Here is a 27,352-nt window from a genome sequence, read left to right on the forward strand (position 1 = left end):
TATTTATAACATCGCCGTTACTTAAAAATGACTCATCCATGCTTTTTTCATTAACGCCGATTTTACAATCTAGATATTACGTACGTGACACTCAACTAAATTATGGTTGTGGGTGGGTAGGGTGTATGGGATTTTTTATTAATTTGGGATTTAAAATTGGTGGTTTAATTAAACGACGTAGAACCTAATGGGGTACATGTCATATACGGTATTATAAAATCAACGTTAATGAAAAATGACATAAATGACTCATTTTGGTAATGAACGATGGCATAAATGAGCCAAACTATTGATTGAAATGCGATAAATGAGTCATTTCGAGATGGTCGATGGCATAAATGAGACAAACTATTGATGAGTGACATAAATGGTACCATTTCCGATAGTTTGATGACATATTTGAGCCTTTTCTGTTGTTTCTATTAAATTATTTGTAAATAATTTCATTGAATCTTGAAATTATAATCGTTTATCGTTGTAACCAAAGGGTAAGACAATAATTTGTACATGAGAAAAGTATAAAAGACCCAAAATGGCTGCTATAAAAATACACAAAAATTTGTACATTGAGAAGGACTCATTCATCCAACAATTACAACATAACGTTCCATTATCTCTTGTAACTTCTCTTTCAAGTTCATTTTACAAACATTTCTCTTTACATTACATATCAAAAATTTGTGCTTTAATTTTTCAATAGCATATCACTCATGTGCTTTTGTTTTACTCTTTCTAACAAACTGGGAGCAAACTCGTCTTTTTATTTGGAAATTATTTTTTAATCCATAAATATATAATTGCCTTTTCAAACATGGTACAACTACATATTAATATCACCTTTCAGGTGGTGTGAGGGATGGGGTAGAACGTTCATTCTTCTTGTTGATCTATCGATATTTTAGGCTTGAGAGTAGGGGCATCTGATAAATCCTTGTGGTCAGGCTACTTTTCCACAGACGCGACATAACGGGCTTAGTAAGACCTGCCCTTTTGGACTTTAGGGCCAGAACAATGTCACATAAACCACCATACTACATGGTCTAAAAGTACAAAAATGGATCACAACACCAAATAATAGCTCAGATAACTTTCTAACTCAAATTGAAAATCACCAACTCCCCTTTATCTACTTAATCACAGATTAGAAACTGGCCTCTGTGGACCCAATGTCTACATATTTAACTCCAACAACCCAAACATTGATAATCTCAGCACTTGCACTGATGGGTGAAAGGAAAGTTCACACCTTGAATGAATTTGGAACCTAATTTTCGAACAATTATCCATCAAGATTCAAGAGTAAATGGAGAGGTGATAAACACCCGAGCTTAGCTCATAAGGAGACAAATCTCCTCCAATTGCATGCTGAAGTGGATAGCAGGGTCGACGACATCCCTCCTTTGCATTCTCCGAGAGGGTGTCTTCCTCCCTTTGTTCAGAGCATACCAGATGGACACCAAATTCCTTAACCAAGCAACTCATGCTTAACGAAACAACAACTTGATCTCCCCTTTCTAGCTGATCTCCAAGTTTCCAATGACTAAACCATAGCATCGGATTACAAGGACCTGCAATCCCAAAAATTGTTGGACCATATATCCATTTGATCCCCTTGGTCTTATTGCTCACTTTTATGAAGTGCCTTTGACTGAAACATTCTTCATAATATTCTGCATAAGCAATGCATATCTCTAATCCTTGTATCTTGACATTAGGAAGTTGAGGCACAGTGAAAGCTATTGAGCTCCCTGTGCTTATATTATTGAACTTGGTAGGAACCTTGCCTCCAGGAATAAAAATGCTGTGTATACCAAATTCGTACAGTCCCTGAACAAGACCTTTGCTTTTCGTTGAGGTCAGATAATTGCAAAGTTCCACCACGTCTGCTGCTCTGACCTGCAAATTATCACGGCAAGATAGATCAAGAATATCGACGATGTCTTCAATAGGATCTAGCTTGAATACTCCCTGAACCTCAACCAGTTTTCCACAACTCTCTAGGTGCAATTCAAGTGACCTCATGAAATTTGGTAGATTTGTTACTCTATTCAGTGATCTGCAGTTACGTGCATTCAATAATTGTAAACTCAATGGAAGTTCTGGGATCCACTGGAGTCTTGTGCAGTCAGCTAACTGAAGGGACTGCAGCATGGTTAGGCTCTTCAGGCTCGCTGGCAGGGTAGAAATGAGATTTCCTCTTAGATTCAGATATTTTAAGCAGGACAGGACAGAAAGATCACAGGGAATAACGGTGTCGGTCAGATTGCAATGTGAAATATCTAAACTTTGTAAGGTGACCTGAAAGAGTTCTGCCACTGAACTTACTGACTTTGGCCACAGTGACATCCAAGACCAAAAGATTGAATAAACTGATTTAGCAGGCAGAGAGTCGCTACGATTTCTCATTGTCGTAGAAAACTCCAGCTTCGAGCACCCACAGAGTGTTAGTTCTTCTAAGGATTTTATTTCCCCAGTCTTCTTTGGAAGCTTCCTAAGGCTCTCGCATCCCTTCAGATTTAAGACAAGAAGTTTATTGAGTCCTCCAATGGACTCGTGGACCTTAACCAAACTTATGCAATCTTCAAGAATAACTCTTTCTAGATTCAGCAGTCCAGAGAAGTCAGGGGTCTTCATGAGACTATGGGAGTGACTGAGATCAAGTATCTTCAATGATCGTAGAGACTGAGGAAAAAGAGATAGACAGGTAGAGAGAAAGTCAGTGTTAGAAAAAATATCAATAAGTCTGCCAGAACACAATCAGCCACAAAATTAGACATGAACGGAAGTCAGCAAACCTTTGCTCCCTCCCAGGTTCGGTGCAAGTTGCTATTGCTCATTTCAAGAACTACAAGATTTTCATGAGGGAAGCTACTTGGAAAGGATGTTAATTGGACACCATGCCAGAGCAGCCATCTCAAATTCTTTGGAAATCCTTCATAGGTGCCAGAAAGTTGCACATTATCAAACTCAAGAAATCTCAATTCTTGCATTTTAGAAAATGCTTTAGTACTTATTCCGGCTTCATTTGGTACAGTCTGTGGTCTTTCCAAAACAGAATTCACTCGACGCCAAGAGAAAAGGCCAAGGCAAAGCCTCTTTGGTGAATTTTTCTTGAGAGTCAATGTTGAAGTACTCGTTGAATCATCACAGTGAGGTCTTTTTGATATATTATCGTGTCTGTCTGGTTTGCTTTTATCTGATTCACGCATTTTAAGAACCAGCCCTTCGATACATTCTGTAACCTGAAATGGAAAATAGCATTTAAGTGAGCATGAGCTCCAGGCCAAAAAGAAAAAAGAAAAGAAAAAGCAAATTGGTACAAGAGGAATGAGTCATACAGTTTCTTTCTGCAGTATACTGAGGGCTTCCTTGTGATGCCAGATTCTGCTGCATTTACCAGGTTCTGTGGGCGATTCTCGGCAGATGATCTCTTTACCCATTTCTTGTAGTAACTGATGCATCATTAGCTTGTTTTCAGGAGTCACTGTCAGAAGACATCTATCAATGAGATTCTGTATTTCAGCAGTAGCATGGAAACCACATTCATCCAGAATTTTGATTGTATAATCTTTGTCCTTCCCGACGAAGAAGCAAGCAATATCAAGAAATACATTTTTCTCATGATCATCTGGCAAAGCTTCATAGCTTAGTTCAAGAACTTTATGGTTATGGCATTCAGAATACCTCTCTAATTTCTTTATTGCATTTTCCCACGTATCTATACTTTCACCACATAGCGAAGAGGCTAGAACTTGAAGAGCTAAAGGAACCCCTCGACAATGTTTAACTATCTGTTTGGATTGCTTCATGTACTCCTTGACGGGATGGTCTTGACCAAAAGTATGCAAGCTGAAAAGCTGAAGCGCCTCGCAATTGTCCAGTCTCTTGGTTTCATACATCACAAAAGCATCGTGGCGGTTTAGCAAGCTTTCATTTGTAGTTGTTATAATAACTTTACTCCCTGTAGGAATCCAATCTCTTGAATCAAGTATTGCTTTCAGTTGGTCCAACTCATCAACGTCATCAAGAAAAAGAAGAAACCTTTTGTGGACTAAACATTCTTTGATCATGGAAGCTCCTTCATCAATATCACTTAGATCAATCTTATCCTCTTGCAAAAGATCTGAAAGAAGATTTTTCTGTAGGCTAATCAAACCACTGCTTTCTTTTGCGATCTCTCGAATATTTGCAACAAAACTGCTGCATTGAAATCTGTCACAATGCAGGTTAAAAAGAGCTTTCGCAATGGTTGTTTTCCCTATTCCAGGTTCTCCATAAATCATCAATGTGGGAGAATTAGTCGAGCTATCTTGTAACCAGAAACTAATCTCTTTTACACGGGGATATATTCCAACTGGATATGGGGCAAAACTCAAAACTTTGCGACTCAGTTTACCCCAAATGTCCTCAACAATTTCTTGAATAAACTTCAGCTCATCCCTGCCAGAAGAAAAGGACCACTCAGATAGATTACATTGGTTAAATGCAAATTATGTCACAACTGAACAAGATGGAAGTTGAATGTCAGTAAACAGCCCTCATGATAGAAGATCAATATCGTAAAACAGCAGAATATTATAAATATTGAAAGTTCCGTCGCACTTTCATTATTTGAACACGTATCTTTTTAACAATGCAGAGCCAAAATAAATTTCATTTAGCTTACCCGTCTTCTAGAACTAACCCTGACGTATTTGCAACCTCCTTGAGAGATGTTCTCCATATATTAACCTTTGCTATGTGCTCATTCCTTCTTTCAACCGTCCCCACCATGATCTGCTCTTCGTAATTATGAAATGCTTTCGCATAAGATCCTGTCTGCTTTCTAACATGGGATGGATCTACACGACAGAACACTGGTAGAATCATATGACCAGCGCTTTGCTTCCTTTGAAGGATGTTCACAAGTTCATCTAGGCACCTTCTGGAATATGCATAATCTTCGGAGAATACAATTATTGAAATCCTCGATTCTTTGACTGCTTTTTGCAATTCTGATCCAACAATCTTTCCTTTTCTACCTTCACTGTGTCTCTTGAATGTTTGAATACCTACATCAGTCAATGCTGTGTGCAGGAGATTGATAAAGTTCATGCTGATCTCTTGGCCTCTATAACTCAAGTAGACATGATACGAGCATCTAGGCCTGGAGATTGATGCTTTTTCAGCACTCATCATGAATATGGATCAAAGCTATAAATGAAGATGCTCTTTAATCTGCAAAGTTCATCGAAAAAGAAAAACAATGGTATATAAGTTACTGAAATTATGTTGTCTTATGCATTTTATAAAATTGAATACGATAAACACAAAATTGGAAGATGGGAAGTGGTTACTGCAGCCAAAAAAAAAAAATTAAAATCTTTTTCAGGATTAGACATGTGGATCTTTTTTTCATCACTCAGTTACTTGATGCCAGTATTGATGCTTCTAGCATATATACCATTGGTAGAAACAATGTCCCTTTGACATGGATTCTCTTTACACCTTTAACAAAAAATGAAGGAAGTAGTCAAATGTTCTATCAGCTAACTCCAAATTAAAATATCGGACACTTGAACTGACTACAAAAGGGTTTGCTTCAGCATAGGTCCATTACATTGCAGAAGTACAACATGCAAACGTTGATTAGTCTTAATGCTGGCTACAGTCATATGACTCAGAACTGTCGACGTATTTCTACTAGCAGGGTGGTATTAATTCTTGTACTGAATTACTGATAGGTAGTGAAAAGGAGACAAGGGAATCACCAGCTATATAACCTCATATACAGCCCCACCAATTATGCTAGGACTGCAACGAAACAAGAAAATGATAATCTATGATGACAATTTTGCAAGTCCTTCAAGAAACACCAAATTAGAATCTGCAAAGTACGAATCTGGGAAATGGCAAAAGGACATTCATTGACTTCAAAATCTCTTCTTGGTTTTTCCATTCGTTTCCTTCAACATCTCTTCTTGGTTGTCCCGAAGATCGCCGTGAGTTCTTTGCCAAATTAGGTTGAGTGGGGAATACTAGAACTATGTTCATCCTGAATCTAGTACCCTCACAAGATTATTCCTCATAAAAGAATTTTGTTTAAGGTAACATACCCTTTGCCCTCCCATTTTTCTTAAGCACTAAAGGAACAATATCTAAACACGGTTCAATTCCTCCTCCATTCTTGTTTGTATGAAGACCAGCAGGCAATAAATTTTACAACTACTTGTTGTTTCTAACATTGACACTGGAGAACTCTAGACTGTTTTTAACAAGATGACGTTGGTGATATGATTTAGTAAGGGGAGACAGAGCCTAAATACCATACTCACCAACAACAATGCCGATAAACTAGAACGGATAACTTGACATGAAAACTAAAGGCAAAAGGATCAAAAGGCTAATCTTTCTTTTCTCTAGCTTGCTCACTCAAATATAAAGTTTATCTGGTTTATTCCATCTCATCACCAATTCTAGAAATGAATGTCAGATTTTACAACGAGTTTTAGAATGATAACTACTTTTGAAGAGAAAAAAGTAAGTAGTTTAAAAGCAGAACAAGAATTCAACACATCAATTTGAATGAATAAGTTCAATTGTTGAAATGATCCACCAACTACTCAGGTTCAGTTTCCCCCAAGGTGAAATAGTCAACCATAGGGAGGCAAAACCTTGAAACAAATCCAATATTCCATAAGTACCCTGGTTTTACCCTACTCATGTGCACTTTTTTTCCTCCTTAAATCACAAAATACCTAATCTGTTACTGCAATGATCAGCATGTATTTGGCTTAAGTATTTCCACCAATCTAAAGTACATAAAGATAATCAAGAATGAAGTAGTTAAAAGGAGACTGCTTTTAAATATTTTGTGTTCAGATATCTAGGAAACTAGCCTTTTTACTTCAGTAACAACGTACGCACATAACATAGAATTGAATAGCCAAACAGAATTAAAGTGAACCATTTGAAAGTGCATTAGAGCTTGAAAGATTATCTCATTACCTGGCTTGCTTTCAGATGAGAAAAGCTTCAGCTTTAAGGTAAATTGGATTCTTGAATGTTGAAATTTGTAATAATGGTTATGCATAGGCGAAGCAGTGCACAAGAAGAACCCCATGGGAAATTCAAAGGAAGATGCACAGTAGATCCCAATGTCAAGTCAACCCCATTTTTCTATTGTTAAAATTAATAATAGTATTTTTGGTCCCTCAAGTATTGATAAATGCTTATTTTGGTCCTTATGATACATTCGGCATATTTAACTCTATTTATGAAAGAAATATGTTATATTTGGACCACTCTTAAAACGGAATCCATCCTTCCACCTTTGGATTTAAAAATACTGGTAAAGTTTGTTTTTGGGTCAAACATACCTCTCAAATTTGACTCCTTAAATTTTTTTCTAATTGGTCCCACGTTTTAATTCAAAATAATTAAAATCCACCAAAGTTTTAAAACCCAAACTGGTGGCTAACCCGTTTTCATTCTCCAAAATTAAACATAGTACATTCTTTTTCTCCTCCTCAAAAATTAGAATATGAAGTTTCTCGACAACGGTCCACTGAGATGGACGGCTGGCGAAGGCTTTGTCCCTTTACAAACTCAAATTTGTCGAGAACGGTTTGGGATGACTTTAGTAGAGATGTTGAGGCCATTTTTTTCCTCTCTACCACTCAGCACACTCTTTTCTCAATGTCACTCCTTGCCACACAAATTTCTCAAAGCAGAGTGCCAAAATTTATAATTGTGCTAAAGTGTCACTGAATTCACAGGAGCTGCAGAACCCCAGATCGAATAGTTCTAATTTCTAAGGAGGAGAAAAGGTATGTAATATGTTTAATTTTGGAGAATGAAAATGGGTCGGCTACCGGTTTAGGTTTTAAAACTTGGGTGGATTTTAATTATTTTGAATTAAAATGTGGCACCAGTTAAAAAATGTCACTTGGCTTTTAAAGAGTCAAATTTGATCTGTTAATTTGAGGGGTATGTTTGAGCTTAAAAACAAACTTTATCGATCTGTTTGGAAAGCCACATGGTTATTGAAATTGGTGTAATTATTAAGGTAGTAATTACGACGACCTGTTCGTTTGTCATATCATAATTACAAGCGTGTTGTTTAGTTGCACAAGTGTAATTACACAGTTTGATTAAATTTTAAATAAAGTTAATTATTAAAATTTAAAAGTTAAATTTTGACAAATATGTGTCTTTGTAACTGATATTAAATCTGCCATTGAAGATACATATTATTTCTTGAAAATATATTAATTAATAATCATATATTTATAACTAATATTGTAAAAATAATTGATATTGTCACTTCCCAACCGGATGGCCATGACGGGTACCCGAAACTAACCTACCAAGCACCACATACATGCGTTTCTTAGTGATACCTGAGTGGGCCATAATGCTAACTCATAGATACCATAAGCTGTCTGGAACACAAGCCCAAAGCATAACATACATAAATCATCAAGCTAATCCCAAGTGCATATGCCGGCAAGGCTATTCGTAGCAGTGATACAATAGAATATAAACCGAGATGACCATAAGAAAACTAACTGTCCATATCTGTCTATGAGCCTCTACTGGAGTGCATAACATAATAAAGATGGGACAGGACCCCTCCATACCCATCTATACACAAAAAGATCATACCAACTGGACTGCAACTCCGGAACAAGCGGAGTGCTCTGTACAGCCGCTGAGATGGCAGCCTAAGAGTCTGAACCATCTCTCTGTCTACGTACGGGCATGAACGCAACGTCCACAAATAAAAGGACGTCAATACGAATGATGTACTGAGTATGTAAGGAATGAATAACAACATAATGAAAATATGGAGATAACATAAGATATGAGACATCAACCTGTACCTCTGTATCCCTCTTAAGGCGGATGTCATTCATGCTTGCCTTTTTGAAAAAAAACATTTTCATATATACATACATACATATGTATGTATATACATGTATACATGTATACATGTATATGTGTGTGTATAATACCATACTCGGCCATATAGGCTCGATGTTATCATCATCATAACGTACCCGGCCTTTTTAGGACTTGTTATTTAATGTACCCAGCCTTTTCAAGACTCTGTGTTTAACGTGCCGGCCTTTTCAAGACTCTGTGTTTAACGTACCCGGCCTTTTCAAGACTCGGCGTGAAACATACCTTGCCCTTTCAGGACTCAGTGTGAAAACCCAGGCGTCGGTATATATATATATGTGTAGTATATAACTATAGCGCGACTCGGTGTGAGAATATATATATAAGCATGCATGAGAGCCCAAATAAAAGCTATGACTTTATCGGAGTGATGTAAGGTCAGTAAACCTCTGATTATCATTATGGAACTATTATCATGCACATATCTCACCTTGAAGGAATAATAATCATAAGATGAGATCAACATCGGTAATAAGAGCAATAACCATAATATGAGATCAATAGCCAATAATCATGAGATAGGAATCAACAATATCATAAGAACATCAAGAGCATATGCTTCTAATATTTCTAAGAGAGGAATCATTATGGACATACTTTGTGTAAGCTCGAAGCAACGAGAATCATGCCTTAGGAAAGAAAAGAACGCCTTAACATGCCTCGTAACTTACTTATCCACTCAAAGTCTACCTTCCGACGCAAATCTATATCCAAGATGATTCATACAACAATCAGGCCATAGGAACATCCAAGATGATTCATACAACAATCAGGCCATAGGAACACTTTCACACTCAAACTTAGCTAGTTAATAAGTTAACATAATTTGGACAGCATTTCTCCTATATTATACGCTCCAACCAATTCTAAAACAGCTCCCAAACATCAATAACAACATCAACAATAACATAATCAAGATACTACATGACCAACATATACAAATCCGCCCAAGATTTCCTTCGAAAATTAGCCCATAAGCCAACAACATCAACATATCAAACTACGACCTTTATACTATGTTTTCCTTCACTCTAAACTATTAAAATCCTCCAAAAACAACTCAATATCAAAGTCAAGATAAAGAACATACCTTATACTTGAAGAAATTTAGCCACACCAATTTTTTTCAAGACCAAACTCACCACAACATCAAGTAGAAGCAAGAACAATCACTTTTCATGAACTAGTTTAGTGTAATCTTGTTAAATTCTTGATCTAAGGGGCTATAAGTGTTTAAGAAAGATTTATGGAGGTTTCTATAGATCAAGGGAGTGTAGAATGATGATAAATGAGGGGAATGGGGTATTCATACCCCTTGAAGGCCGGGTCCACCGCTTTCCAAATGGGCCCCGCAAAGAAGCCATCTGGCAGCCTATATTGAAACGCTTATAACTTTTTACTCCGATGTCGTATCGATGAACGGTTTGTTGCATTGGAAACTAGACTCAATGAAATAAAATTTACATAGGCTATGCATTCCATAACTCCTCATATTCTAGGAGATATACCTCCCTCAATTTGGATCAGAATTTTCTGTCCAAAATTCTATCAAGTTTTCCAGTATTTCTACAAACTTAATTTCTTCGATTCGCTTGATCCCGAAACATTTAGACACTTGCTTAGCACTTGTTAAAAGTATTCCTTAACCTTATAAGGGTTCCATCACCTCTCCGAGCTTACATTAGCTTACTTACGATGCAAACGACGCGAATTTTTTGAGGTGTAACAGATATATATCTTTCAAATTAATAATATTTAAAATTAATTATAAAAACTAAAAAGCACACAGTTTGTGAGAACATCATGGACTGCATTTTTGATTAAAAAAGATAATAGTTATAAATATAATGTCATTACATTATTCAAATGTCTGACAAAAAATAATCTATCAATTCTAACGAAAAAATGAACAACATGTAATGTGAAAATTGCAATAACAAGTCAATCCCACTAAAGAAAATAAATTGGAATCGTAACTACAACATAAATTCAAAATTCCCAAAAAAAAAAAATTAACATAATCTTATTATGTCAATTTCCAACATAGTATAGATAAGTTCCAGCATGATTTAAGTAAATGTAATTCAAGAAAAGGAAAAGTTTATAACCTCATTCAACAACAAAATTATACTTTAATGGCATCACTCATTAGATGTCAAGTTTATTAATGACTCATTGTTTCTAATATTAGGTGAAGTAGTTTCATAAAATAGAATATTAATGCAGTTATGTGAAATGAAGAAAATAAAATAAATAAGAAATAAAAAATACAAGCAATTACTTGGATTCACAAGAAGTAACGGTTGAGAAATGAGAATAAAGGAAATGAAAGATAAATAATGTTAAAGCAAAATATGTTTTAAATTTAAAAATAAATTGAAAAGTGAAAAGTAAATTTTTTTACAAAGAAATAAATTAAAATTAAAATAAAAGAAATAAAAAGTAACCTTGTAATTACACAGTGTAATTATCATCAATTCCCACATCTCCATTGAAAATTGAAGAGTGTAATTAAACGCCTTCAATTACACCCAATTTCATGCTGACCAAATAACCGCTTGGTCAGACAAACATGTCAAAATGTGTAATTACACTCAATTACACACAACTAAGTGGCTTTCCAAACAGGCTCTAAGGGTATTTTTAGATCCAAAGGTGAAAGGAGGATATATTTAGAAGCCTTTTCTCATAAATTAGGGGTATTTATGAGCCTTTAAACATTTTAAAAAGTGTAATATTCTAAAATATGGAGTGACAACAAACTTAAGATAACACATGAATAATGGTGGAATGGCTAATACTTCTGAAAATATATGAGTATTCACAAGCAAAGAAACCAATAATACACATTCAAATAATTGAAAGTTAAGACTTACTCAGTCAAAGAGAAAAGGACATAAATGGTCCCTTAACTATGAGAGTAGGTTCAAAATAGTCCCTTAACTATGTACTTAACAGTTTTGGTTCTTTAAGTTTGCCAAAAGTTAACAAAAATGGTCCCTTAATTATGAGGGTTGGTTAAAAATAGTCCCTTAAGTATGCACTTAACAGTTTTGATCCTTTAAGTTCGCAAAAAGTCAACACTTTTAGTCTCCAACAAAATATTCATCGAATTTTGTTTGTTAGATTTGACGAGAACTATGAAAAAAAGAAGAAAATAATTAGAGAGAACTCACATTTAGAGGTACACATTACTAAAGAAAAGACTAAATGCCTCGGGACAATTTTTTTATTGTTTTTTATGAAAACCAAAGGACGTCCGTCGGTTATTTTCAAGGAAAAATGTGTGGAAACTTTTTTTTTTTTTTAAAGGATCACTACAATGGAAGTATTTATTTTTATGCCAGGTTTTTAGTAAAAACGAGTCTAGTGGATTTTACTTAGCTGATGGACTCCTCGGTTTTATCCGATAGAGTCCGACGGTTTTTGTGTTCTGAGATACTATTTTCTGATATTATCAAGTTTGGAGGTTTTTCCCTATAACCGTCTGACGTCCGTCGGTTTGTCCTGAGGTGTTTGGTCATTTTTTTAATAATGTGTACCTCTAATGTGAGTTCTTGCTAACTTTTTTTTAAAAATTTTTTGTTTATAGTTCTTGTCAAATCTAACAAACAGAGTTCGATGAATATTTTGTCAGAGACTAACTATGTTAACTTTTGGCGAACTTAATGGACCAAAATTGTTAAGTGCATAATTAAGGGACTATTATTAACCAACTCTCATAGTTAAGGTACCATTTTTGTTAACTTGTGGCAAACTTAGAGAACCAAAACAGTTAAGTGCATAATTAAGGGACTATTTTGAACCTACTCTCATGATTAAGGGACCATTTATGTCCTTTTCAATAACTGAAAAAGCAAAAGAGCTTGATTCGGTATACATTTGAATTTTAACAGCAGTCGACCCTATCTTCACAGTTGAGACAATAATTGCTCTTTTTTAGTTAATCTTGTACAGAGTTACGTGGTGGCTGGCCTGATTAATCCCTTTTTTCCTTCTTTCCTTAATTAAAATAAGCCAAAAACAAAAGACAAATAATTAGTTGTTTACTGTCTCTTTTTCTAATAATGGACTAATGCTATTTGAAACTCGTTTATATGAGCAATAATCTTTTGGTATACAGAAATGCCTCATTTGTTTATCATAATCATTGCAATAATAGTGTAGACAAAATTAAATATCACAAACACAATGACGTGTTTTAGTTTGACACTTGTACGTATAGTCGTTCGGAGAACATAGCCACAGCAAAATGATAAACGTAATTTTACTTAAACACACCGTAAGAAATCCTCGTTTAGTACATGCAATACAAAGATCAAGGAAAACTAGTCCAATGGACTAGATCCTGAATTTTATTTATGAATCTTAAATTCCAAAAACAAGCACAAATAATGGCATCATAGTATTATTTGGCTTATACTGTTTTAGTTGTTATCCCACCAGAATTGTGCTTGAAGGTGATCAATCACTTTCTTATCAACTTGGAATGCTTTGGCGAGGACATCATCATTGATTGGCGGGTCCCGAGCCAAATGCGCATTGCTATAGTGATGACTCCTGGATTTTGGCTACTGAGTCCAGCAAGTGCAACAGCCTTAGTCTTTCCCACATTAAATTGAAAATGAATGAGACCTATCGGGAAAACAAACACATCTCCAGCATGTAGAATCTTGGTAAATAGTTTATTCTTCATATTTGGACCGGGGTTTGAAAGCACGAAGCCAACATAGAGCGTGCCCTCAAGGACAACAAGAAACTCAGTTGCTCGGGGGTGAGTATGAGGTGGGTTCAGACCATATGGGGTGTAATCAATACGAGCTAAAGAAATGCCCAGAGTGTTGAGTCCAGGTAAGTTATTGACGTTCCTGCGATTCTGCCCGGTCCAAGTTGATTTGAAGTATTTCCAGGTATATTTAGACCTGGTCTAAAGAAGTCATCAGCAGTGACATCCTTTGGATCCTTGCAAAATTTGCCATTCACGAAAACTGTATAGAAATCGCAATTAGAAAGTAAATATAACAATTAAAAAAAAAAAAGCATGAAATGCGAAAGCTGTGATTGAAATAAGTATCAAATGTTGTGGTTTACCAGTAGCCTTGGAGTCATTAACAGCAACACAAAAATCTTGCAAAGGACTAGGATCAGATGCATGACTTATTGAAGTCACCACAGCCAAAATGGCAATGGTCAAGACAAAGTACTTGAGAGCCATCACAATTAATTAAAATCCTGTATATATTTGAAGCAATCTAATTTATTATTTTTCTATGTGATTAATATGAGAAGAGAGGTATGCCTATTTATAGATAAACGGTAGTTTGAATTAGTCGTCAAACTTTCCATAAGTAAAGTGTGAATTAGGCTTCTGCATTACCAAGTCATAAATGGTAATTTTTTAAACATTTGAGTTGTGAAGTTGGGTCAACAACTATAATGAATTAACATTTTAATTTTCTGAGAAGATACAAACAGTTTATAACAACTACATATGATCAAAGACTAAATCATATTTTTGAAGGACTTATTATTGGAAATGGTCATGATCCCGCATGATCTGGAAGAAAAAGAAGTTGAGATTGACAGAAACTTTAACAATAGAAATAATAACCAGAATGCATATGGGATCCCAACAAGATGTAGACTTTACAAGCAGTATATGCATGACCAACAGATGTTTGCCTTATTAACACCCAAAGCTATAATTCCTTTTGGTAAGTTTGGAAATTATCAATCAATAACCATATTGATTGTTAAATTCTTAGAATTAAATTTATTAAACTGATAAAAAAAAAAAAAATTTAAAGCAACACTTTTAGACTTCTAGACCATTTGATACTCGAGATTCGTTATTATACGTTTTTCCTAGTATTTCTTACGGCTTAATGTTTAGTGGATAAGATTCAACTATTTCAACAACAACATACTCAGTCAATTCAGTGACCATGTATACTTGAAAGTAAGCTCATAGGTATTTAAAAAAAAATTATTTTGAATAATGAAATTATTCATGAATATCATAGCAAGGTGACAATTATATCGCCAAGTCTGCATGTCTATTGGTTCCAAGCTTTTTCCTTTTCTTGGAAAGTTGCTATTATATCGCCAAGTCTGCATGTCTATTGGTTCCAAGCTTTTTCCTTTTCTTGGAAAGTTGCTACACACACACACACACTCACTCTCTCCTTTGTCCCAATTTATATGATACGTTTTTTTTTTAGTACGTAAAAGGAATGATACATTTTCTTATTGACAACTATTTAACTTTAAATTTTACCTTTTACGTTTAATGAGATGATCTATAACCACACAAATATTTTTGGCTTATTTTTAGAACACAAGATTCAAAAGTGTTTTTACATTTCTTAAATTCTGATCTTAGTCAACCATATTACATAAATTGGGACGGAGGGAGTGTGTGTGTGTATATATATATAATCTTTTTGTTTTCTTCCTGTTCCTCGTCATTTTCAAGACTATTTCAAATGGACAGGAGGATTAATTAACTGGCATAAGTCCTATGAAAATAGGTTTAGTCTTTGTAGTTGTTGAAGAAACCTTCACGATTCAAAAGATTGAAAAATTCACCATTCGATGACTTGGTAATGCAGAAACCTAATCCTCGCTTTGTTTAGCTATACTCAAATTTCTATCTAAGGGAGTTCTTAACTGGCTCTCTAAAGTTATAGCAATATCATTCACTGAGTTTATCGTGGACAGAGATAAGATTTATCGCAGCTGCGATGATCGTTAGTCGATGCAGTGCACTTTTAATGAAATGATCATAAGTTCAAATGAGGAACTGTTGAGAAGTGACTCAAAAAGGAAGGAAAAAAAAAATCAAACATTCAAAGTTTCTAGAGTTAGAAGTGATTTCTGGATAACGTACGAATCATCAATGGGTTAGTCACATGTATGACCTTTCAATTTTCACTTTATTAATGTCAACGAATGACTTAAAAGTTGAATTTAGAAAAATCAAGATAGGTTGAGTTACTAAATGAATGGTTATTAACTTGTCCAAAGGGTCACCTGAGTTGAGATGATGAGTTGTCTCAAGATAAGCTAAATAAGAGGTTGTAGCCCAATCAATCCAGATCATAGAAAGAGGAAATTTTATATTATTGAGGCCAAGCTCACATATGTATATATAGTCAAATCTTTTCATAACGGCGTCCTTTGTCCATATATGTTTTGATTGCACAAGATGCTGCTATATATATATATATATATATAAGATAACATATTAACATAATATGAAAGTCGGTTCCAAAATATAGTGAAATGTTGCTATCGATGATGATTGTTATATAGAGGTGTGTCTGTATATATAGTTATTTTCAATTATTAGTCCCTTATTAAAATTAGTTACAATGACAAGCTTGTAAATATGCATGGTGTTAGTTCAAAAATCTAACAAACTTCCAGGTCTTCATGTAATCATGTTGAGATGAGTGAATTTTCCTCTCGCGTGCAAACCAACGTAGTCATCAGTTTAATAATTTTTAACTTTAATAGTACAATGGTTTAATATGCACCAATGAAGATTTTAGACTAATTAAATAAACGGATTATTGTACACATTATTTATTCGCTCGTCCAATATAATGCTTCTCAGTCTACATCTAGTAGGCTATAATCTTTTCTTTTTTCCCCTCTTGGCAGGTTATAGTAAATTACTGTCAATTCTTAATTTTTCAAATTAGGTAATAAAGATTTGGTCTTTACAGTTGTTGAAGGAAGCTTCAATATTCAAGTGTTTGAAAAAAGGGGAAATTGACGGCCAATTCAGACAAATATTCATCTATAAATAAGAGCCGTTTTCTTATCATGCTTGTCAAAAATCAACAAAGGAAAAAATAATTTGAATTGTTTCATAAGATAGTTTCTAATAGCAATGGCTTTCAAGTCAATTATATTAACCATTGCCATAATGGCTATTTTATCTTCAATGAGTCTTGCATTTGATCCTAGCCCTCTGCAAGATTTCTGTGTTGCTGTTGATGACTCCAAGACTGCTGGTAAATTACTTTGAATGTCAAATTAAATTCACGATTACAGTTTTTATAAAACTTCTTCTTTTTTTTGTTTATTTCGTAACCTCTTTATTAATTTTTCACCAATTTAGTTTTAATTTTCTTTCTTTTGCAGTTTTTGTGAACGGAAAATTTTGCAAGGATCCAAAGGTTGTTATGGCGGATGACTTCTTCAAACGAGTCTCAACATTCCTGGAAATACTTCGAATCAACTTGGACCGCCGTAAATGCTTCTTGTGAACGTCGACAACTTACATGGACCGAACACTTCTGGGCATTTCATTAGCTCGTATTGACTATGCACCATATGGTCTCAACCCACCTCATACGCACCCCGAGCAACCGAGTTTCTTGTTGTCCTCGAGGGCACGCTCTATGTTGGCTTTGTCCTTTCAAACCGGTCCAAATATGAAGAATAAACTTTTTACGAAAATTTTACATCGGGAGATGTGTTCGTTTTCCCAATAGGACTCATTCATTTTCAATTTAATGTGGGAAAGAATAAGGTCGTTGCACTTAGTTGAATTGAGTAGTCGAAATCCAGAGTCATCACTATTGCAAATGCGGTATTTGGCTCGAGACCCACCAATCAATGATGATGTCCTCGCCAAAGCATTCCAAGTTGATAAAAAAGTTGTGGATTACCTCCAATCACAATTCTGGTGGGATAACAACTAAACCGATTTTTCAAAGAATATATTGATCTACAATTAGTTATGGTTCTGTGAACTGTCTGTGTCACAGAATTAAATAAGTAATCAATGTCGACTGGTTTTCCTCTCCATTATTTAGGTGTGATGTATTGGATGAGGATATGTAATGTTTTGTTATGGAATAAAAATTTCATTGTTTGTGATATATATCCCTGATCCTTGCTCTGGAACAAAGTACTAGCGAGAAAAAAAAAGGCTAGCCACTTTATTTGTCAAAATCTACCTTTAGAGTTTAATATACACTCACAGTATATGAGCTATTTAAACAATTAAATTATTTATAAGATAATTACTCACGAATCTTATTTCTAACTTTGGAATATCTAATAATTTATACTAGTTCATTTCCGCAAGACAGCATCCCAAATTTGTGCATCTGAATTCTGAAGTTTAAAGAACGTAGCAGCTAGACCACTAGTCCACTGCATTCCAAACTTTTTTTTTTGGTTTTTTACACCACCCACCCCCACACCCCCTACCCCACCACCCCCTCCAAAAAGGTTAATTTTTTTTTTTTTAAATTGAAAACTATTTTTTTCTACGACACCCCCACCCCCTTTACCCCAACACCCCACCACCCCCTACAAAAAAATTAATTTTTTTTTTAAAAAAAAAAAATGCTTGAAAATTTTCTTTTTTTATTTTCTACACTCACCCTCCCACCCTGCGCACCCATATCCCCTCCCGAATTTTCTACTTCATATTTAATTTACCTTTATAAAAATAAAAAGTTTGCGTGGTTAATTTGGTGTGGTTTGGGGGGGGGGGTGAGGGATAGTGGGTGGTGCATAAGAAAAGAAATTTCCATTTTTTATAGACTTTTCATAAAAGTAAAATAAATTATATGAAATAAAAAATTTGGAAGGGGTGGGAGGGTGAGAAGGTTGGATGGAGCGATGGTGTGGGGTGGGGTTGGGGTGGGCGGGATTTGGTTGGGGGTGGGGGTGAGTGGTGGAGGGTGGGTTCTTGCGGTGGGTGGTGGGGATGGGGTGGAGTGAGGGGTTGTGTGGTATGGGGTGGTGGGGTTGGGGTGGGGCTTGGGTGGGTATTTTCTGGAACAAAAAAAAATTCTACCAACTAACCGAACATGAAAAAATAAGTAAGAAATTCACTTATTTTCCACTAACCAACCGAACATGAGAAAATAAGTAGAAATTCACTTATTTTTCAAGAACACATTTTCCTCCCTACTGAACACATCCGCAATGTGAAAATCGAAATAACAAGTCAATCCTACTAAAGCAATTAAATTGGAATCGTAATTATAACATAAATTCAAAATTCCAAAAAAAAAAAAAAGTTAATATAATATTCTTATGTCAATTTCCAACATAACATAGATAAGTTCCAGCATAACTTAAGTAAATGTAATTCAAGAAAAGGAAAACATAATAAGCTTATAACCTCATTCAACAACAAAAATTTACTTTAATGGCATCACTCATTAGACTTCAAGTTTATTAATGACTCATTATTTCTAATATTCGGTAATTTAGTTTCAAAAAATATAATATTAACGCAGTTGGCGAAATGAAGAAAATAAAATAAATAAGAAATAAAAAATACAAGCAATTACATGGAATCACAAGAAGTAAAGGTTGAGAAATGAGAAGAAAGGAAATGAATGATAAATAATGTAAAAGAAAAATACGTTTTAAATTTAAAAATAAATTAAAAAGTAAAAAGTAAAAGTAAAAAAATAAAAATTATAAAGAAATAAATAAAAATAAAAATAAAAGAAATAAAAAGTAACCTTGTAATTACATAGTGTAGTTACCATCAATTCTCACCTCCCCCTTTGAAAATTGAAGAGTATAATTACACGCTTTCAATTATACCCGATTTCATGCTGACCAAATAATCACTTGGTCAGACAAATATGTCAAAATGCGTAATTCCACTCAATTACACACACAACTAAGTGGCTTTCCAAACGGTACGTAGGGGGTATTTTAGACCCAATGGTGAAAGGAGGATATATTTATAAGCCTTTCTCATGGATTAGGGGTATTTATTAGCCTTTTCCGTTTTAAAAAGTATAATATCCTAAAATATTTTTCCATAAACTTAAGATTACACGTGAATAATGGTGGAATGGCTAATAATTCTAAAAATATGTGAGTATTCACAAGAAAAGAGACCAACAATACACATTCAAATAATTGAAAGTTAAGACTTACTCAGTCAAAGAGGACATAAATGGTCCCTTAACTATGGGAGTAGGTTCAAAATAGTCCCTTAACTATGCATAACGAGCTTTGATTCTTTAAGTTTGCCACAAATTAACAAAAATGGCCCCTTAACTATGAGGGTTGGTTAAAAATAGTCTCTTAAGTATGCACTTAACAGTTTCGATCCTTTAAATTCGCCAAAAGTTAATACTTTTGGTCTCCGACAAAATATTCATCGAACTTTGTTTGTTAGATTTGACGAGAACTATGAAAAAAAAAATCTCAGTACAAAACCGACGGATGTTAGCCCATTATAGGGTAAAACCAAGGAAAAAACCAACAGACTTGATAATGTCAGAAAATAGTTTTTCGGAACACAAAACTGACAGACTCTGTCGATTAAAATTGAGGCAGTCAATCGGCTAAGTAAAATACAGCAGACTTTAGAAATAAATTAGAAATAGCATAAACTACAAAAGTTGTCACTACTAAAAACAAGCAAAAAAATGATGGACGGGAACCGATGGATAAAATCGAGGGACACTATTTTTTTTATTGTTTTTTACGAAAACCAACGGACGTCCGTCGGTTATTTTCAAGAAAAAATGCGCGGAAATTATTATTATTATTTAAAAAAAAAAAGAATCACTACAATGAAAGTATTTATTTTTATCCCTGATTTTTAGTAAAAACGAGTCTAGTGTATTTTTCTTAGCTGATGGACTCCTCAATTTTAATCGACAGACTCCGTCGGTTTTTGTGTTCTGAGACACTATTTTCTGACATTATCAAGTTTGTAGGTTTTTCCCTATAACCGACTGACGTCCTTCGATTTTGTCCCGAGGTGTTTGGTCGTTTCTTTAATAATGTGTACCTTTAATGTGAGTTCTCGGTAACTTTTCCTTCTTTTTTTTTTATAGTTCATCAAATCTAACAACAACATCGATAAATATTTTGTCGGAAACTAAAAGTGTTAACTTTTGGCGAACTTAAAGGAGCAAACTGTTAAGTGCATACTTAAAGGGCTATTTTTAACCAACCCTCATAGTTAAGGGACCATTTTTGTTAACTTGTGGCAAATTTAAAGAACCAAAACCGTTAAGTGCATAATTAATGGACTATTTTGAACCTACTCTCATGGTTAAGGGACCATTTATGTCCTTTTCTCCTTAGTATCACAAGAATAAAATTAAATGAGAATTCTTCAATAACTGAAAAAAGCAAAAGAGCTTGATTTTGTATACCTGTGTACTTTAACAGCAATATTCGACCCTATCTTCGCAGTTGAGTCAACAATTGCTCTTTTTTGGTTAATCTTCTACAGAGTTACGTGGCGGCGGACCTGATTAATTCCTTTTTTCCCTCTTTCCTTAATTAAAATAAGCCAGAAACAAAGGACTAAAATAATAGTTGTTTACTGTTTCTTTTTCTAATAATGGACAAATGCTATTTGCAGCTCGTTTATATAAGCAATAACCTTTGTTATGCAGAAATGTCTCGTTTGTTTATCATAATCATTGCAATAATAGTGTAGACAAAATTAAATATCACAAACACAATGACGTGTTTTAATTTGACACTTGAACGTATAGTCCTTTTGAGAACATAACCACAGCAAAATGATAAACGTAATTTTACTTAAACACAAACGTAATTTTACTTAAACACACCGTAAGAAATCCTCGTTTAGTACATACAATACAAAGATCAAGGAAAACTAGTCCAATGGAGTACATCCTGAATTTTATTTATGAATCTTAAATTCCAAAAACAAGCACAAATAATGGAATCATAGTATTATTTGGCTTATCATTTTTAGTTGTTGTCCCACCAAAATTGTGCTTGAAGGTGATCGATCACTTTCTTAGCAACTTGGAATGCTTTGGCGAGGACATCATCATTGATTGGTGGGTCTGAGCCAAATACTGCATTTGCTATAGTGATGACTCCTGGATTTTGGCTACGTAGTCCGGAAATTAAGTGCGCGTTAGTCTTTCCACATTAAATTGAAAATGAATGAGACCTATCGGGAAACAAACACATCTCCAGCGCATGTAGAATCTTGGTAAATAGTTTATTCTTCATATTTGGACCGGGGTTTGAAAGCACGAAGCCAACATAGAGCATGCCCTCAAGGACAACAAGAAACCTCGTTGCTGGGGTGAGTATGAGGTGGGTTGAGACCATATGGGGCGTAATCAATACGAGCTAAAAATGCCCAAAGTGTTGAGTCCGAGTAAGTTATTGGCGTTCCACCGCAAGCATTCTGTTGAGATCCAAGTTGATTTGAAGTATTTCCGGGTATATTTAGACCTGGTCTAAAGAAGTCATCATGGTGACATCCTTTGGATCCTTGCAAAATTTTCCATTCACGAAAACTGTATAGAAATCGCAATTAGAAAGTAAATATAACAATAAAAAAAAAAAAAAAAAAAAGGCATGAAATGCGAAAGCTATGATTGAAATAAGTATCAAATGTTGTGGTTTACCAGCAGCCATGGAGTCATTAACAGCAACACAAAAATCTTGCAAAAGACTAGGATCAGATGCATGGCTTATTGGAGTCACCACAGCCAAAATGGCAATGGTCAAGTCAAGGTAATTGAGAGCCATCACAATTAATTAAAATACTCTATATATTTGAAACAATCTAATTTATTATTATTGTCTGTTTATATGTGATTAATACGATAAGAGAGGTATGCTTATTTATAGGTAAACGATTGTTTGAATTAGTCGTCAAACTTTCCATAAGTAAAGTGTGAATTAGGCTTCTGCATTACCAACTCATAAGTGGTAAATTTTTAAACATTTGAGTTGTGAAGTTGGGTCAACAACTATAAGGAATTATAAGGAATTAATCTTTTAATTTTATGAGAAGATACAAACAGTTTATAACAACTACATATAATTAAAGACTAAATCATATTTGTGAAGGACTTATTATTGGAAAGGCTCATGATCACGCATGATCAGGAAGAAAAAGAAGTTGAGTATGATAGGAACTTCAACAGAAATAATAACCAGAATGCATATGGGATGCCAACAAGATGTAGACTTTAGAAGCAATATATAAGCATGAACAAAAGATGTTTGCCTTACTAACACCCAAAGCTATAATTCCTTTTGGTAAGTTTGGAAATTATCAATCAATAACCATATTGATTGTTAAATTCTTAAAATTAAATTTATAAAACTGATAAAAAAAAATAATATTAAAGTAACATTTTAGACTTCTAGACCATTTGATACTGGAGATTCGTTATTATACATTTTTCCTAGTATTTCTTACGGCTCAAGACTATTTCAAATGGACGGGAGGATCAATTAACTGGTATAAGTCCTACTAAAATAGGTTTAGTCTTTGTAGTTGTTGAAGAAATCTTCACGATACAATTTTTTGAAAAGTTCACCATTCGATGACTTGGTAATGCAGAAGCCTAATCCTTACTTTGTTTTGCCATACTCAAATTTCTGTCTAAGGGAGTTCTTAATTGGCTCTCTAAAGTTATAGCAACATGATGCACCGAGTTTATCGTGGAAGAGATATGATTTATCGCAGCTGCGATGATCATTAGTCGATACCGTGCACTTTTAATGAAATGATCATAACTTTGTGTAACAAAGTTCAAATGATGAACTGTCGAGAAGTGACTCAAAAAGGAAAGAAAAAGAGAAGGAAAGATCAAATATTCATAATCTAAAAGTTGCTAGAGTTATAAGTGATTTCTGGATAACGTAAGAATCATCAACGAGTTAGTCACATGTATTATCTTTCAATTTTCACTTTATTAATGTCAACGAATGACTTTAAAGTTGATTTTAGAAAAATCAAGATAGGTTGAGTTAATAAATGAATGAGTTATTAACTTGTCCAGGGGGTCACCTGAGTTGAGATGATGAGTTGTCTCAAGATAGGCTAAATAAGAGGTTGTAGCCTAATCAATCCAATTCTTACCAAGTTGTAATTGTTTTTTTTTTTTTCTTCTCATTTGTTTAATTACTAAATAAATTAATAAAACATTTCTTCTTTTATGTCAGTATATAGAAAATATTAAACAAAATAAAATTTAGAAAGTATTTTGATGAGGTTTCTAGCTAAAGCAACCCAACTTAATTGAAAGGGTTAGAACGAGCTGAGTTAACAAAAAAAAAAAAAAATAGGCGGGTCATTAACCTTCTCAGACTTTGGCGGTTTGGGGTGGGGGGGGGGGGGTCATGTTTTCATACACTCACACGTTCGAGTGTAGCATGGGCGGAGTTAGGGGGTGCAAGTCGAAAAGTTATAACACTACATTTACTAGGTCAAGATGTTGTGTGTCTTTGGCTTCTTCTTGCATTTATTTCTTTATATTTTGAATTACTTTAGTGAAAATTTTGGGGATTGATGTGTGATGTGTATTAGTAGAAGCCGCCCCCCGTCCCCACTAAAGTCAAAGTAACAAATATCGTATATTTGAGTAATTGAATACTAAAACATTAGCGAAGCGGTGAAGAAGATCTAGGATCAGGACGACTTCTGTTTGGTTTAATATATAGATTTTTTTTTCCATTATTACAGGACTCTTAAACTGCATGCTCTAACTAGGGAAATTATGTTCCAGATCATAGAAAGAAGAAATTGTATATTATTGAGGCCAAGCTTACATATGTATATATAGTCAAACCTTTTCATAACGGCGTCCTTTTTCCATATATGTTTTGATTGCACGAGATCTTGCTATAGAGAACATATATATATATATATATATATATATATATATATATATATAACATATTAACATAATATGAAAGTCGGTTCCAAAATATAGTGAAATGTTGCTATCGATGATGGTTGTTATATAGAGGTGTGTCTGTATATATATTTTTTATTTTCAATTATTAGTCCCTTATTAAAATTAGTTCCAATGACAAGCTTGTAAATAGGGGTGTACATGGACTGGGTTGGTTCGGATTTTTCAAATACCAAACCAAACCAATTACGTCGGATTTTTGCGGGTTATTTGGTTTTCTCGGGGTTTTCGTTTTTTTCCGTAAAAAGTCACACACACACAGTCCTAATAAGATACAACTATATATATATACACAAATATAGTGATGACATTGTATTAAAATATTCAACAAAAAAAATTAATAAAATCAGTTAAAATAAATATTGCTAATTAATAAGCCATAAAAAAATGACCATAATCTAAAAATACTAAGTCGTGCTAAAATAAGTACGGCTAATAAGTATTAATTATATACAGAGAAAAAAATTAAGTTATGTATTTTCACTCTCTCAAACCAATTATGCGTTAACTAAAGAATAGATATCCAACATTATTGCCATTCCTAGTGTTAGCGTTGAATTTCTTTTGTTAGCATCAGTGTTGAGTTGGTTTTGATTTGGACTTTATTTGAGTTACTAACATCCATGGGATATATAACTTCTAAGTTCAAGTTTAAAATAATATGATAAAGGACAAAAAACTATGAAAAAGTTTAAGAAATATTTATAAATTACATTACAAATAAATATTTTTATGTATAAAATATTCAAAAATTGAATACGTAATGTCGGGTTGGTTTGGTTCGGTTTGACTTTTTTTTAGCTAAAACCAAACCAAACCAATTATGGTCGAAGTTTTTTTATTTGTCAAACCAAACCACTAGTCGGTTTTTTTTCTCGGTTTGACTCGGTTTATCGGTTTGGTGCGGTTTATCGGTTTGCTTTTTGTACACTACTTGTAAATATGCATGGTGTTAGTTCAAAAATAAGAAACTATTCCAGGTCTTCATGTAATCATGTTGAGATGAATGAATTTTCCTCTCGCGTGCTAACCAACGTAGTCATCAGTTTAATAAATTTTAGTAACTTTAATAGTACAGTGGTTTAATATGTACCAATGAAGATTTTAGACTAATTAAATCAACGAATTATTGTACACATTATTTATTCGCTCGTCCAATATAATGCTTCTCAGTCTACATCTAGTAGGCTATAATCTTTTCTTTTTTCCCCTCTTGGCAGATTATAGTAAATTACTGTCAATTCTTAATTTTTCAAATTAGGTAATAAAGATTTGGTCTTTGCAGTGGAAGCTTCAATATTCAAGTGTTTGAAAAAAGGGGAAATTGACGGCCAATTCAGACATATTCATCTATAAATAAGAGGCGTTTTTTTATCATGCTTGTCAAAAATCAACAAAGGAAAACATAATTTGAATTGTTTCATAAGATAGTTTCTAATAGCAATGGCTTTCAAGTCAATTATATTAACCATTGCCATAATGGCTATTTTATCTTCAATAAGTCTTGCATTTGATCCTAGCCCTCTGCAAGATTTCTGTGTTGCTGTTGATGACTCCAAGACTGCTGGTAAATTACTTTGAATGTCAAATTAAATTCACGATTACAGTTTTTATAAAACCTTTTTTTTTTTTGTTTGTTTCCTAACCTCTTTATTAATTTTTCACTAATTTAGTTTTAATTTTCTTTCTTTTGCAGTTTTTGTGAACGGAAAATTTTGCAAGGATCCAAAGGTTGTTATGGCGGATGACTTCTTCAAATCAGGTCTGAACATTCCTGGAAATACTTCGAATCAACTTGGATCTGCTGTAACTGCTGTGAACGTCGACAACTTACATGGACTGAACACTCTGGGCATTTCATTAGCTCGTATTGACTATGCACCATATGGTCTCAACCCACCTCATACGCACCCCCGAGCAACTGAGTTTCTTGTTGTCCTCGAGGGCACGCTCTATGTTGGCTTTGTCCTTTCAAACCCGGGTCCAAATCTGAAGAATAAACTTTTTACCAAAATTTTACATCAGGGAGATGTGTTCGTTTTCCCAATAGGACTCATTCATTTTCAATTTAATGTGGGAAAGAATAAGGTCGTTGCACTTTTCGGATTGAGTAGTCAAAATCCAGGAGTCATCACTATTGCAAATGCGGTATTTGGCTCAGACCCACCAATCAATGATGATGTCCTCGCCAAAGCATTCCAAGTTGATAAAAAAGTTGTGGATTACCTCCAATCACAATTCTGGTGGGATAACAACTAAACCGATTTTTGAAAGAATATATTGATCTACAATTAGTTATGGTTCTGTGAACTGTCTGTGTCACAGAATTAAATAAGTAATCAATGTCGACTGGTTTTCCTCTCCATTATTTAGGTGTGATGTATTGGATGAGGATATGTAATGTTTTGTTATGGAATAAAATTTTCATTGTTTGTGATATATATCCCTGATCCTTGCTCTGGAACAAAGTACATCTCCTTGGAACAAAAGCAATATATATTACTAAGTCCCCTGAAACATTAGCAATTTTTTCAAGTCACAGAATCATGCTTTCGTAATTGAACTTTTTAACGATGTATCACATATCTGTGTACAGTTAATTTATTGACGGGCCAAAAAATGCGGCGGTCCGTTTTTTTTTTTTTATATGCGGATTGTCCTTCATTTGGGGTGGCCTTTAATTTTTGCCGCCTAAT

General features: G+C 34.2%; 2 protein-coding genes and 3 pseudogenes across 3 annotated transcripts; 2 read left to right on the top strand and 3 right to left on the bottom strand.

Moving 5' to 3' along the window:
• Positions 1 to 985: 985 nt before the first annotated feature.
• Positions 986 to 7,775, bottom strand: LOC132064489 (disease resistance protein RPV1-like). Of its 2 annotated transcripts, none has more exons than XM_059457483.1 (5): positions 6,988 to 7,775; positions 4,685 to 5,193; positions 3,339 to 4,440; positions 2,796 to 3,242; positions 986 to 2,682 (listed from the first exon to the last, which is right to left on the bottom strand). In XM_059457483.1, the coding sequence occupies exons 2-5, from the start codon at positions 5,176 to 5,178 to the stop codon at positions 1,294 to 1,296; spliced, it is 3,432 nt and encodes a 1,143-aa protein (XP_059313466.1). In that variant the 5' UTR covers positions 5,179 to 5,193; positions 6,988 to 7,775; the 3' UTR covers positions 986 to 1,293. The 2 variants fall into 2 exon arrangements, with proteins under 2 accessions (XP_059313466.1, XP_059313465.1); XM_059457482.1 differs by having other exon boundaries at positions 4,667 to 5,193; positions 6,988 to 7,286.
• A 5,407-nt stretch (positions 7,776 to 13,182) lies between these two features.
• LOC132062725 (germin-like protein subfamily 1 member 13) lies at positions 13,183 to 14,223 on the bottom strand (annotated as a pseudogene).
• Positions 14,224 to 16,621: 2,398 nt separating this feature from the next.
• LOC132062726 (germin-like protein subfamily 1 member 13) lies at positions 16,622 to 17,839 on the top strand (annotated as a pseudogene).
• Positions 17,840 to 21,507: 3,668 nt separating this feature from the next.
• Positions 21,508 to 22,502, bottom strand: LOC132062727 (putative germin-like protein 2-1; annotated as a pseudogene).
• Positions 22,503 to 26,029: 3,527 nt separating this feature from the next.
• LOC132062728 (putative germin-like protein 2-1) lies at positions 26,030 to 27,097 on the top strand. Its single transcript, XM_059455240.1, has 2 exons — positions 26,030 to 26,223; positions 26,353 to 27,097. Exons 1-2 carry the CDS (start codon positions 26,100 to 26,102, stop codon positions 26,913 to 26,915), a joined length of 687 nt encoding a protein of 228 aa, XP_059311223.1. The 5' UTR covers positions 26,030 to 26,099; the 3' UTR covers positions 26,916 to 27,097.
• Positions 27,098 to 27,352: the final 255 nt, after the last annotated feature.

The sequence above is a fragment of the Lycium ferocissimum genome, chromosome 7 (assembly GCF_029784015.1).
Source record: "Lycium ferocissimum isolate CSIRO_LF1 chromosome 7, AGI_CSIRO_Lferr_CH_V1, whole genome shotgun sequence".
Classification (NCBI taxonomy): Eukaryota; Viridiplantae; Streptophyta; class Magnoliopsida; order Solanales; family Solanaceae; genus Lycium; species Lycium ferocissimum.

Bases quoted from the DNA above. Each gene is read 5' to 3' on its own strand.
- LOC132062728 (XM_059455240.1), top strand. From the start codon at position 26,100: ATGGCTTTCAAGTCAATTATATTAACCATTGCCATAATGGCTATTTTA. The intron at 26,224-26,352 runs GTAAATTACTTT...TTTCTTTTGCAG, and splicing joins TGATGACTCCAAGACTGCTG to TTTTTGTGAACGGAAAATTT.
- LOC132064489 (XM_059457482.1), bottom strand. From the start codon at position 5,178: ATGATGAGTGCTGAAAAAGCATCAATCTCCAGGCCTAGATGCTCGTAT. The intron at 3,243-3,338 runs GTATGACTCATT...TTTCCATTTCAG, and splicing joins GTATACTGCAGAAAGAAACT to GTTACAGAATGTATCGAAGG. The intron at 2,683-2,795 runs GTTTGCTGACTT...CTTTTTCCTCAG, and splicing joins GAACCTGGGAGGGAGCAAAG to TCTCTACGATCATTGAAGAT.